The following is a 14,109-nucleotide window of genomic DNA, read 5'->3' on the forward strand; positions in this document are numbered from 1 at the left end:
GCCGTGAGGCCTACTGTGGGGTATCTCTCAAGGCGGAGTCACATTGAAGAGCCCCATGGTGAGGGCTATTGGGTTTCTCTCAATGAAGGGCCTCACTGCAGAGCTCCGCCGTGAGGCCTACTGTGGGTATCTCTCAAGGCGGAGTCACATTGAAGAGCCCCATGGTGAGGGCCTATTGAGGGTTTCTCTCAATGAAGGGCCTCACTGCAGAGCTCCGCCGTGAGGCCTACTGTGGGTATCTCTCAAGGCGGAGTCACATTGAAGAGCCCCATGGTGAGGGCCTATTGAGGTTTCTCTCAATGAAGGGCCCCACTGCAGAGCTCCGCCGTGAGGCCTACTGTGGGTATCTCTCAAGGCGGAGTCACATTGAAGAGCCCATGGTGAGGGCCTATTGAGGTTTCTCTCAATGAAGGGCTCACTGCAGAGCTCCGCCGTGAGGCCTACTGTGGGTATCTCTCAAGGCGGAGTCACATTGAAGAGCCCCATGGTGAGGGCCTATTGAGGGTTTCTCTCAATGAAGGGCCTCACTGCAGAGCTCCACCGTGAAGGCCTACTGAGGGTATCTCTCAAGGCGGAGTCACATTGAAGAGCCCCATGGTGAGGGCCTATTGAGGGTTTCTCTCAATGAAGGCTCCCCAACTGGCAGGCGGTCCACCGTGATAGGGCTCCTAATGAGGTGTGCGGGATCTCCACCCACTCATTCCTAAGTGTCCCAATGTAGAAGCTCTGGCCAACAAGGCTCTCTGTAATTTCCCACAGGACATTTCCTGGAAATTAGGACCTACAGAGCGACATTCTTCTCTCTATAACAGATTCATTGTGAGCTTGTGTCTGATATTAACATCCCTTGTGATACATTATCCTACCAAATTCCTTCATTAGGTAAGAGGTCGGTAAGAGGTCGGGTAAGAGGTCGGGTAAGAGGTCGGGTAAGAGGTCGGGTAAGAGGTCGGGTAAGAGGTCGGGTAAGAGTCGGGTGAAGAGGTCGGGTAAGAGGTAAGCGATATAAATGCCCAGGGCGGAAGGCTTTTTAACACTAGCCTGGTATTGACCTGCTGTGGATGGGGATTGGACTGCAGGATTGTGTTAGTATGCACAGTGCCTTTCTCTAACTGTGTGTCTGGCAATGTGCCCGTCACTGTGTGTGTGGTGTTTGTACCTCTCCTCTGACTGACTGACTGACTGTGTGTGTGTGTGTGTGTGTGTGTGTTGTGTGTGTGTGTGTGTGTGTGTGTGTGTGTGTGCTAGGCGAGCGTGCATAGGACTGTGTGTTCTCTGGCTCGCCCCCCCGCAGACTAACGGAGAATGAGCAGCGTGCCACAGTTTTACATGACTGTTGTGTTCTCTGCCCCCCCCCCCCCCCCCCCCCTGCAGACTAACGGAGAATGAGCAGCGTGCCACAGTTTTACATGACGTCTGTGTTCTCTGCCCCCCCCCCCTGCAGACTAACGGAGAATGAGCAGTGTGCCACAGTTTTACATGACTGTCTGTGTTCTCTGGCTCCTCCCCTGCAGACTAACGGAGAATGAGCAGCGTGCCACAGTCTGCAACAGGAGAGCGAGTTCTACTCCTGCGCAGTCCAGGACTCTACAGCAGTCCTCACACAGCTCACTGTGGACAAGAAGCAGACTGAGGTGGAACTCAAGGTAAACCATACTGCCGCTCAAATGGCACCTATTCCCTATATAGTGCACTACTTTTGGCCAGAGCTATGGGACCTATTCCCTATATAGTGCACTACTTTTGGCCAGAGCTATGGCACCCTATTCCCTATATAGTGCACTGCTTTTGGCCAGAGCTATGGACCCTGTTCTCTAGATAGCTCTGGCCAAAAGTAGTACACTATGGCACCTATTCCCTATATAGTGCACTGCTTTTGGCCAGAGCTATGGGACCCTGTTCCCTAGATAGTGTACTACTTTGGCCAGAGTTATGGCATAAAGACTGGCCATGGCTCACATCAACACCTTCATCCGACACCCTGGACTCATTCCAATTCGTATACCGCCCCAACAGATCCACAGATGACAAAATCTCTATTGCATAATAATAATAATGGCGCTGGAGTGGAGGACTGCACTTTTACAGGCTTCTAACCAACTGTGGTTTTTTTTTTCTCGCATTGTTTTGTAACTTATTTTGTACATAAAGTTGCTGCTACCGTCTCTTATGACCGAAAAGAGCTTCTGGACGTAGGTGAGTGAGTAAATCACCACTACCATCAATTCTATTGGCAAATCACTGGAGAATAAACTGGATGATCTACGGTCAAGACTATCCTACTAACGGGATGTTAAAAACTGTAATATATTATGTTTCACCGAGTCGTGGCTGAACGACGACACGGATAAAATAGAGCTGGCTGGGTTTTCCGTGCATCGACAGGACAGAGCAGCTACGTCTGGTAAGACAAGGGGTGGGGGTGTGTCTATATGTCAAGAACAGCTGGTGTGCTATGTCTAATATTAAAGAGGTAAAGCTCACCTGAGGTAGAGTACCTCATGATAAGCTGTAGACCAGACTATCTACCAAGAGAGTTCTTGCTAGATAGTAAGGGCAGGCAACAACACATCTGCCACGCTGATCCTCACACCGGGGTCCCTCAGGGGTGCGTGCCTAGTCCCTCCTGTACTCCCTGTTCACCCACGACTATGTGGCCAAGCACGACTCCAACACCATCATTAAGTTTGCTGACGACAGAACAGTGATAGGCCTGATTACCGACAACGATGAGACAGCCTATAGGGAGGAGGTCAGGGACCTGGCAGTGTGGTGCCAGGACAACAACCTCTCCCTCAATGTGAGAAAGACAGAGGAGATGATCATAGACTACAGGAAAAGGAGGGCCGAACAGGCCCCCATTAACATCGACGGGGCTGTAGTGGAGCTTGTCGAGAGTTTCAATTTCCTTGGTGTCCACATCACCAACTAACTATCATGGTCCAAACACACCAAGACAGTCGTGAAGAGGGCACAGGCAACACATCTTCCCCCTCAGGAGACTGAAAATATTTGGCATGGGTCCCAGATCCTCAAGGAGCTCTTTACAGCTGCACCATCGAGAGCATCACGCCTGGTATGGCAACTGATCTGCATCCGAGCATAAGGCGCTACAGAGGGTGGTGCGTATGATCCAGTACAACACTGAGGACAGGCTCCCTGCCATCCAGGACCTACAGTGGGAGAACAAGTATTTGATACACTGCCGATTTTGCAGGTTTTCCTACTTACAAGCATGTAGAGGTCCTACTTACAAAGCATTATACAGGTAACGAGTTCAAACAGGTGCAGTTAATACAGGTAATGAGTGGAGAACAGGAGGGCTTCTTAAAGAAAAAACTAACAGGTCTGTGAGAGCCGGAATTCTTACTGGTTGGTAGGTGATCAAATACTTATGTCATTGCAAAAATGCAAATTAATTACTTAAAAATCATACAATGTGATTTTCTGGATTTTTGTTTTAGATTCCTTCTCTCACAGTTGAAGTGTACCTATGATAAAAAATTACAGACCTCTACATGCTTTGTAAGTAGGAAAACCTGCAAAATTGTCAGTGTATCAAATACTTGTTCTCCCCACTGTATATACCAGGCGGGTTCAGAGGAAGACTCAAAATGTTTAAGGACTCCAGCCACACAAGTCACAGGCTGTTCTCTCTGCTACTACACGGCAAGCGGTACCGATGCACCAAGTCTGTAACCAACAGGACCCTGAACAACTTCTACCCCCAAGCCATAAGACTACTAAATAGTTCAACAAACGCTACCCTGACTATCTACATTGGCGTCAGTTACAGTAATTCTGGCATTCAAAATCCCCCCGCAGACTAACGGAGAATGAGCAGCGTGCTACAGTTTTACATGACTGTCTGTGTTCTCTGGCTCCTCCCCCCCTGCAGACTAACGGAGAATGAGCAGCGTGCTACAGTTTTACATGACTGTCTGTGTTCTCTGGCTGTCCCCCCCCTGCAGACTAACGGAGAATGAGCAGCGTGCTACAGTTTTACATGACTGTCTGTGTTCTCTGGCTCCTCCCCCTGCAGACTAACGGAGAATGAGCAGCGTGCCACAGTTCTGCAACAGGAGAGCGAGTTCTACTCCTGCCAGTCCAGGACTCTACAGCAGTCCCTCACACAGCTCACTGTGGACAAGAAGCAGACTGAGGTGGAACTCAAGGTAAACCATACATCCGCTCAAATGGCACCCTATTCCCTATATAGTGCACTACTTTTGGCCAGAGCTATGGGACCCTATTCCCTATATAGTGCACTACTTTTGGCCAGAGCTATGGCACCCTATTCCCTATATAGTGCACTGCTTTTGGCCAGAGCTATGGGACCCTGTTCTCTAGATAGCTCTGGCCAAAAGTAGTACACTATGGCACCCTATTCCCTATATAGTGCACTGCTTTTGGCCAGAGCTATGGGACCCTGTTCCCTAGATAGTGTACTACTTTTGGCCAGAGTTATGGCATAAAGACTGGCCATGGCTCACATCAACACCTTCATCCGACACCCTGGACTCATTCCAATTCGTATACCGCCCCAACAGATCCACAGATGACAAAATCTCTATTGCATAATAATAATAATGGCGCTGGAGTGGAGGACTGCACTTTTACAGGCTTCTAACCAACTGTGGTTTTTTTTTTCTCGCATTGTTTGTAACTTATTTTGTACATAAAGTTGCTGCTACCGTCTCTTATGACCGAAAAGAGCTTCTGGACGTAGGTGAGTGAGTAAATCACCACTACCATCAATTCTATTGGCAAATCACTGGAGAATAAACTGGATGATCTACGGTCAAGACTATCCTACTAACGGGATGTTAAAAACTGTAATATATTATGTTTCACCGAGTCGTGGCTGAACGACGACACGGATAAAATAGAGCTGGCTGGGTTTTCCGTGCATCGACAGGACAGAGCCGCTACGTCTGGTAAGACAAGGGGTGGGGGTGTGTGTCTATATGTCAAAAACAGCTGGTGTGCTATGTCTAATATTAAAGAAATCTCGAGGTAAAGCTCACCTGAGGTAGAGTACCTCATGATAAGCTGTAGACCAGACTATCTACCAAGAGAGTTCTTGCTAGATAGTAAGGGCAGGCAACAACACATCTGCCACGCTGATCCTCAACACCGGGGTCCCTCAGGGGTGCGTGCCTAGTCCCCTCCTGTACTCCCTGTTCACCCACGACTATGTGGCCAAGCACGACTCCAACACCATCATTAAGTTTGCTGACGACAGAACAGTGATAGGCCTGATTACCGACAACGATGAGACAGCCTATAGGGAGGAGGTCAGGGACCTGGCAGTGTGGTGCCAGGACAACAACCTCTCCCTCAATGTGAGAAAGACAGAGGAGATGATCATAGACTACAGGAAAAGGAGGGCCGAACAGGCCCCCATTAACATCGACGGGGCTGTAGTGGAGCTTGTCGAGAGTTTCAATTTCCTTGGTGTCCACATCACCAACTAACTATCATGGTCCAAACACACCAAGACAGTTGTCAAGAGGGCACGGCAACACATCTTCCCCCTCAGGAGACTGAAAATATTTGGTATGAGTCCCCAGATCCTCAAGGAGCTCTACAGCTGCACCATCGAGAGCATCACCACCTGGTATGGCAACGGATCTGCATCCGACCATAAGGCGCTACAGAGGGTGGTGCGTATGATCCAGTACAACACTGAGGACAAGCGGTACCGATGCACCAAGTCTGGAACCAACAGGACCCTGAACAACTTCTACCCCCAAGCCATAAGACTACTAAATAGTTCAACAAAAAGCTACCCTGACTATCTACATTGGCGTCAGTTACAGTAATTCTGGCATTCAAACAGGGCTCTAAATAAATAAAAAGCTACCTCAATTACCACTGGTGCTCCCAAAAGTTCGGAGCACGGCAAAAAATTTAGGAGCATCAGAAAATAAGATTGTTTGAATTTATTGACATACACTGAGTGTACAAAACCTTAGGACACCTTCCTAATATTGAGTTGCATCCCCTTTTGCCCTCAGAACAGCCTCAATTCATCGGGGCATGGACTCTACGAGGTGTCGAATYCGTTCCACAGGGATGCTGGCCCGTGTTGACACAAACGCTTCCCACAGTRGTGTCAAGTRGGCTGGTAGTGGATCTCTACTCCGAATAGKTRGTTCCATRTTATCCCACAGARGCTCKATTGGATTGAGATCTGGTGACTGTGCAGGCCACTGCAGTAAGCTGAATTCACTGTCATGTTTGTGGAACCAGTCCTGGACAACGCTAACCTTGTAGCATGGGGCTTTATCCTGCTGAAAAAAATCCATCGCAGATGGATACACTGCTGCCATGAAGGGATGAACCCGATTAGCGATGATGGTTAGATGAACCCGATTAGCGATGATGGTTAGCCTTCAAACGTTGGTCCACTTTTTATCATGGGGCCCAATATGTGCCATGAAAACACATCTAACACCATCACACCATCACCACCAGCCTGCAGTGTTGACACGCGGCATGATGGATGCATGTACTCATGGTTTTCTCCGTACCCTCCCATTTAGCGTGAAAATGCAGGAACCAAGATTCATCACAACAGGCAATTTTTCTCCAATTCTCCAGTGTCCAGTGTATTCATTCCTTAGCCCATTGCAAACAAAGTTTGTTAATTTTTGCTGAAAGAAGTGGAACTCTATAAGGTCGTCAGCTGCCATACCCCARTTGTGTCAAGGTACGACGAGTTGTGCATTCTTTAGTGGGTCTTTTGGCACCAATGTTGTACTGGAATGTCAGTTGACCAACCATTCACCCTCTGAATGGCACACATACACAATCCATGTCTCAATTGTCTCAAAGCTTAAATATRATTATTTAACCTGTCTCCTCTCCTTCATTTACACTGATTGAAGTGGATTTAGGTGAAGTCAATAAGGGATCGTAGCTTTCACCTGGTCAGTCAATGTCATGGAAAGAGCATMTTTTYTACACTCAATGAATATTGGGCCTKYATMAATTCTAGCTACTTTTGAATCACATGTCGTGCCCTAGAAACTAATATGTAACACTGTAAATACATTAGTTTGTTAAAAAATATAAATGTTTGATAGGAATACCTGTCAATGAAGTTAAAGTAATTTGTAGAATATTATGTTTCTGTGTAAAAGCACTATTTTGCTATTGACATTCATTACAATGAAAATGGTACACTGTCTCTTTAAAAACGTCAGGTTTTTGACAGTAACGTGCAAGAGATCAGTCATTCATTCATTGATGTGATCATCATCTCTTTTCCTTTCTGTGTCCTCAGATGTTTGATATACCGGTCAAGTTACCAGGTTGTTAGCTAGCTAGCCAATGAGGTAACTGAACAAAGTGTAAACAAATGGTTAACGACACGCAAGTAGTTTCCAAATTTAAGATGGGTCAGATCTTTTGACCTGGTTAAGCTACGCAKCTAGCTCTCACAGTCTCATGTCAGAAGTAGACGCTCATCCATGTTCAACGTAACATTTCAAAGTGTTTAAGTTTAGGAATTAACTCTGAATGGTTAAAGTTTGGGATTAACTAAGTTTGGGCTTAAAACTAAAATCTCAAAAACAACTTTCTATCGCTGGATTTGAACTTGTAACTTTTGAAATCAGAGGATTTCACACAAATGCTGCGAACACATTTTTTAAGAATCAAGGAAAACTAACCGCATTCTTGGCAACCGTGCGTTTTTTCGGGCACGGCCTGTTGTCCAGCCCTTTGTCCACTGATCTCCACGGATGGTTGTCGGCATGGTTGTACGCTCTGCAAAAACACATTCACGTTTTTAGTACGTTAAAACCATTTTTTTTTATTGGGGATGTTTTAATTATGTTAATTCAATTTTACAGCTCTTCCATCGTTCCGCCCCGTAGACCCCCCCCCAAAAAAATGACGTCAATATATGGATTAAACTTTAAGATCCTATTCAAGAAGAGATTTTCATTTTTCATTGTTAACAGAACACATTATTATCAAAAAGGCTGACCCTGAGATGCTTTGTGAATATGGGCCCTGACCTGTGTTGTCCCAGGCGGAGATTGAGTCTCGTATGGAGCTGGAGCGGAGGCTGAAGCAGGCTGAGGAGGCTCTACAGAACCTGGAGAAAGGTCTGAGCTCTCTGGAACGCTCCAAAGAGAAGGATGACAAGATGAAGGGAGACGTCAACAACCTCAGGAGTGAGTTACACTTACTGCACACGTACACACACACACGTACACACACACACGTACACACACACGTACACACACACGTACAACACGTACGTACATGCACGCACACGTACACACACATACACACGTACGTACATGCACGCACACGTACACACACATACACACACACACACTACATGCACGCACACGACACACACTACACCACGCACACGACACACACACGTACACACACACACACGTACACCACACACACACACACGTACACACACGCGTACACACACGTACACCACGCACACGTACACACACACACACGTACACGTACACACACGTACACACACGTGCACACACGTGTACACATGCACACTCGTACACACGTACACACACACACACACATTCTTCATGAGTCATAGATAAACACACAGCCATAAACACTTCTACCCACGGGTTAACCCAGAATGATTCATAAAGGGGTTCAGTTAACCCAGAATGATTCATAAAGGGGTTCAGTTAACCCAGAATGATTCATAAAGCAGTTCAGTTAACCCAGAATGATTCATAAAGGGGTTCAGTTAACCCAGAATGATTCATAAAGGGGTTCAGTTAACCCAGAATGATTCATAAAGGGGTTCAGTTAACCCAGAATAATGGAGTATATTATTTAAGTCATATTTAGTGTCCTAGCAATTACTGAGTGCTGCAAGGAACAAAAATATATACACAACATGCAACAATTTCAAAGATTTTACTGAGTTACAGTAAATCAGTCAATTGAAATGAATTCATTCGGCCCTAATCTATGGATTTCACATGATGGGGAATATAGACATGCGTCTGTTATCACAACTCAGGCTAAGACCCAGATTGAGATACAGGAGGTGGATAGTACGAGTCTCAGAGTTTTTTATAGTACAGGACAGCAGGAAAAAGATAAGTCAAGGTAGGCAAAGAGTCGTAATCCCAATCAGAGTCAGGCAGGTACAGGACACCAGGTAGGATCAGAGTCAGGCAGGTACAGGACACCAGGTAGGATCAGNGTCAGGCAGGTACAGGACACCAGGTAGGATCAGGGTCAGGCAGGTACAGGACACCAGGTAGGATCAGGGTCAGGTAGGTACAGGACACCAGGTAGGATCAGGGTCAGGCAGGTACAGGACACCAGGTAGGATCAGGGTCAGACAGGTACAGGACACCAGGCATGATCAGAGTCAGGCAGGTACAGGACACCAGGTAGGATCAGGGTCAGGACAGGCAGAAAGGTCAGAACTGGGAAGACAGGGAAAAACAAAAACTAGATCACGGGAACACGCTGGTAAGACTTGACGGGACAAGACGAACTGGCAACAGACAAACAGAAAACGCAGGTATAAATACACAGGGAATAATGGGGGGAGATGGGAGACACCTGCTGGGGGGTGGAGACAAGCACAAAGACAGGTGAAACAGATCAGGGTGTGACACTGTTGGTCACAGATACCTGGATCAGAAAACTAGTCAGTATCTGGTGTGACCACCATTTGCCTCATGCAGCGCAACACATCTCCTTCACATAGAGTTGATCAGGCTGTTGATTGTGGCCTGTGGATTGTTGTCCCACTCCTCTTCAATGGCTGTGAGAAAATTACTGGATATTGCCAGGAACTGGAACACGCGGTCGTACACGTCGATCCAGAGCATTCCAAACATGCTCAATGGGTGACAAATCTGGGAAGAATGCAGGCCATGGAAGAACTGGGAAATGTTCAGCTTCCAGGAATTGTGTACAGATCCTTGCGACATGGGGCCGTCCATTATCATGCTGAAACATGAGGTGATGGTGTGGGATGAGTGGCACAACAATGGGCCTCAGGATCTCGTCACGGTATCTCTGTGCATTCAAATTGACATCGATAAAATGCAATTTTGTTCATTGTCCGTAGCTTATGCCTGCTCACACCATAACCCCATCACCACCATGGGGCACTCTGTTCACAACGTTGACATCAGCAAACCGCTCGCCCACACGACGCCATACACGCTGTCTGCCATCTGCCCGGTACAGTTGAAAATAGGATTCATCCATGAAGAGCACACTTCTCCAGCGTGCCAGTGGCCATCGAAGGTGTGCATTTGCCCACTGAAGTCAGTTACAACACCGAACTGCAGTCAGGTCAAGACCCTGGTGAGGACACCAAGCACGCAGATGAGCTTCCCTGAGACAATTCTTTGGTTGTGCAAACCCACAGTTTCATCAGCTGTCCGGGTGGCTGGTCTCAGACGATCCCGCAGGTGAAGAAGCAAGATGTGGAGGTCCTGGGCTGGCGTGGTTACACGTGGTCTGCGGTTGTGAGGCCGATTGGACGTACTGCCAAATTCTCTAAAATGACGTTGGAGGCGGCTTATGGTAGAGAAATGAACATTAAATMATCTGGCAACAGCTCAGGTGGACATTCCTGCAGACTGCAWGCCAATAGCATGCTGCACCAAAACTTAAGACATCAGTGGCATTGTTGTGTGACCAAACTGCACATTTTAGAGGGCCTTTTATTGRCCCCAGCACAAGGTGCATCTGTGTAATGATCATGCTGTTTAATCAGCTTCTTGATATGCAACACCTATCAGGTGGATGGCTTATCTTGGAGAAATGTTCACTAASAGGGATGCAAACATATTCGTGCACAAACTCTGAGAGAAATACGCTTTTTGTGCGTACGGAACATTTCTGGGATCTTTTATTTCATGAAACATGGGACCAACCTTTTGCATGTTCTGTTTATATTTTTGTTCAGTATWGCTACATGAATATGTGTGTGTTCTTCACCCAGAGTTCTTTGAGGAGTGCATCTGTGCTGCAGAGATCGAGGCCAAGCTCCCTTCTATAATGAAGAATGCTGTGTATCTCCACAAGGCTACAGCACGACGCATTAAGAGCTGCCGGATCCAGAGACGGGCCTCCAAACACCACTGGTGTAAGTACACACATACGCATGCACACCAGTGGAGGCTGCTGAGGGGAGGACGGCTCATAATAATGGCTGGAACGCAGCGAATGGTTTTGATTCCACTAATTTCCTCCAGCCATTATATGCGCCGTCCTCCCCAATTAAGGTGCACCAACTCCTGTGACACACACACACAAACACTCATGTTTTTTCTCTGCAGTGAAACACTCCCAGTCATTCGTGGTTTCCGTGCGACAGCGCCAGCATAGAGGACCTGAGGGAGATGCCCGGCGACTGACCTCCGACAGCTGCTTCAGGAAGAGCGTCTACAAGATCATCACACGCCACGACCAGGAGGCCTCCGCCAAGAAGATGACTGACAGAGAGATAGGGAGGGATGGAACTGCGGGAGGGTGTGTGTGTGTGTGTGTGTGTGTGTGTGTGTGGTTTGTGTGTGTGTGTGTGTGTGTGTGTGTGTGTGTGTGTGTGTGTGTGTGTGTGTGTGTGTGTGTGTGTGTGTGAGAGAGTGAGACTGATTCCTCATGTATAGTGTCAAGTCCTGCCGTCTGCTCACGGTGGTGTAGCGGGTCGGGACTATCTATAGGATTCAAGTCCTGCCGTCTGCTCCACGGTGGTGTTAGCTTGGTCGGGACTATCTTTAGGATGTCAAGTCCTGTCATCTGCTTCCACGGTGTTGTAGCTGGGTCGGGACTATCTTTAGGATGTCAAGTCCTTCCGTCTGCTCCCACGGTGTTGTAGCTGGGTCGGACTATTTTTAGGATGTCAAGTCCTGCCGTCTGCTCCCACGGTGTTGTAGCTGGGTCGGGACTATCTTTGATGTCAAGTCTGCCGTCTGCTCCACGGTGTTGTAGCTGGGTCGGGACTATCTTAGGATGTCAAGTCTGCCGTCTGCTCCACCGGTGTTGTAGCTGGGTCGGGACTATCTTTAGGATGTCAAGTCCTGTCGACTGCTCCCACGCGTGTTGTAGCTGGGTCGGGACTATCTTTAGGATGTCAAGTCTGTCATTGCTCCCACGGTGTTGTAGCTGGGTCGGGACTATCTTTAGATGTCAAGTCCTGTCGACTGCTCCCCACGGTGTTGTAGCTGGGTCGGGACTATCTTTAGGATGTCAAGTCCGTCGACTGCTCCCACGGTGTTGTAGCTGGGTCGCGGACTATCTTTAGGATGTCAAGTCCTGTCGACTGCTCCCACGGTGTTGTAGCTGGGTCGGGACTATCTTTATGATGTCAAGTCCTGCCGTCTGCTCCACGGTGGTGTAGCTGGGGCGACTACTTAGATGTCAAGTCCCGTCTGCTCCCACGGGTGGTGTAGCTGGGTCGGGACTATCTTTAGGTTCAAGTCCTGCCGTCTGCTCCCACGGTGTTGACGCTGGGTCGGACTATCTTTAGGATGTCAAGTCCTGTCATCTGCCTCCCACGGTGTTGTAGCTGGGTCGGGACTATCTTTAGATGTCAAGCCTGCCGTCGGCTCCCACGGTGTTGTAGCTGGGCGGGACTATCTTTAGGGTGTCAAGTCCGTCGTCTGCTCCCACGGTGTTGTAAGCTGGGTCGGGACTATCTTTATGATGTTCAAGGCTGCCGTCTGCTCCCACGGTGGTGTAGCTGGGTCGGGACTATCTTTAGGATGTCAAGTCCTGCCGTCTGCTCCCACGGTGTTGTAGCTGTGGTCGGACTATCTTTAGGATGTCAAGTCCTGTCTTTCTGCTCCCACGGTGTTGTAGCTGGTCGGGACTATCTTAGGATGGCAAGTCCTGTCATCTGCTCCCACGGTGTTGTAGCTGGGTCGGGACTATCTTTAGGATGTCAAGTCCTGCCGTCTGCTCCCACGGTGTTGTAGCTGGGTCGGGACTATCTTTAGGGTGTCAAGTCCTGTCTTCTGCTCCCACAGTGTTGTAGCTGGATCGGGACTATCTTTAGGATGTCAAGTCAATCAAATCAATCAAATCAAATCAAATTTTATTAGTCACATACACATGGTTAGCAGATTGTTAATGTGAGTGTAGCGAAAAATGCCTGTGCTTCTAGTTCGACAATGCAGTAATAACACCAACAGTAATCTAACCTAACAATTCCAACACTACACCTTACACACACACACAAGTGTAAAGGATAAAGAATAGTACATAAAGATATATGAATGAGTGGTGGTACAGAACGGCATGGCAGATGCAGTAGAGGTATAGAGTACGGTATATACGTATGAGATGAGTACTGGTAGGGTATGTAAACATAAAGTGGCATAGTTTAAAGTTGCTAGTGTACATGTATTGCATAAAGATGGCAAGATGCAGTAGATGATATAGAGTACAGATATATACATATGAGATGGGTAATGTAGGGTATGTAAACTTGTATAAGTGCATTGCCCTTAAAGTGGCTAGTGTGTAGCATTTTTACGATAATTTCCATCAATTTTCCCATTTTTAAGTGGCTGGAGTTGAGTCAGTATGTTTGGCAGCGGCCCGCTAAAATGTTAGTTTGGTGGCTGTTTCAGTCTTGATGGCCTTGAAGATAGAAGCTGTTTTTCAGTCTCTCGGTCCCCTGCTTTGATGCATCCTGTACTGACCTCGCCTTCTGAATGATAGCGGGGTGAACAGGCGTGGCTTGGGGGTGTTTTGTCCTTGATGATCTTAATGGCCTTCCTGTGACCATCGGGTGGTGTAGTGTCCTGGAGGGCAGGTCAGTTTGCCCCTGGTTATGCGTTCTGCGACCTCACTACCGCTCTGGAGAGCCTTACGGTTGTGGGCGGAGCATTGCTGTACCAGGCGGTTGATACAGCCGACATGATCTCTCGATTGTGGCATCTGGAGAAGTTTGTGAGTGCTTTTTGGTACAAGCGAATTTCTTCAAGCCCTCCTGAGGTTGAAGAGGCGCTGCTGCCGCCTTCTTCACACGCTTCTGTGTGGGTGGACCATTCAGTTTTCCTGATGTGTAACCGAGAAACTTAAAAACGTTCCCACCTTCTCACTACTGACGTGATGTGATAG

General features: G+C 47.7%; 1 protein-coding gene across 1 annotated transcript in view; it reads left to right on the forward strand.

Annotated features, from left to right (window-relative positions):
• Positions 1-11,481, forward strand: part of plekhd1 (pleckstrin homology domain containing, family D (with coiled-coil domains) member 1) — a 27,898-nt gene extending 16,417 nt beyond the window's left edge. The window contains 5 exon segments of the mRNA XM_070440256.1: positions 4,043-4,175; positions 8,045-8,189; positions 10,985-11,128; positions 11,322-11,428; positions 11,431-11,481. Of these exon segments, the coding sequence (XP_070296357.1) occupies positions 4,043-4,175; positions 8,045-8,189; positions 10,985-11,128; positions 11,322-11,428; positions 11,431-11,481 (580 nt within the window).
• Positions 11,482-14,109: the final 2,628 nt, after the last annotated feature.

The sequence above is a fragment of the Salvelinus sp. IW2-2015 genome, unplaced genomic scaffold (genome assembly GCF_002910315.2).
Source record: "Salvelinus sp. IW2-2015 unplaced genomic scaffold, ASM291031v2 Un_scaffold2339, whole genome shotgun sequence".
Taxonomy (NCBI): domain Eukaryota; kingdom Metazoa; phylum Chordata; class Actinopteri; order Salmoniformes; family Salmonidae; genus Salvelinus; species Salvelinus sp. IW2-2015.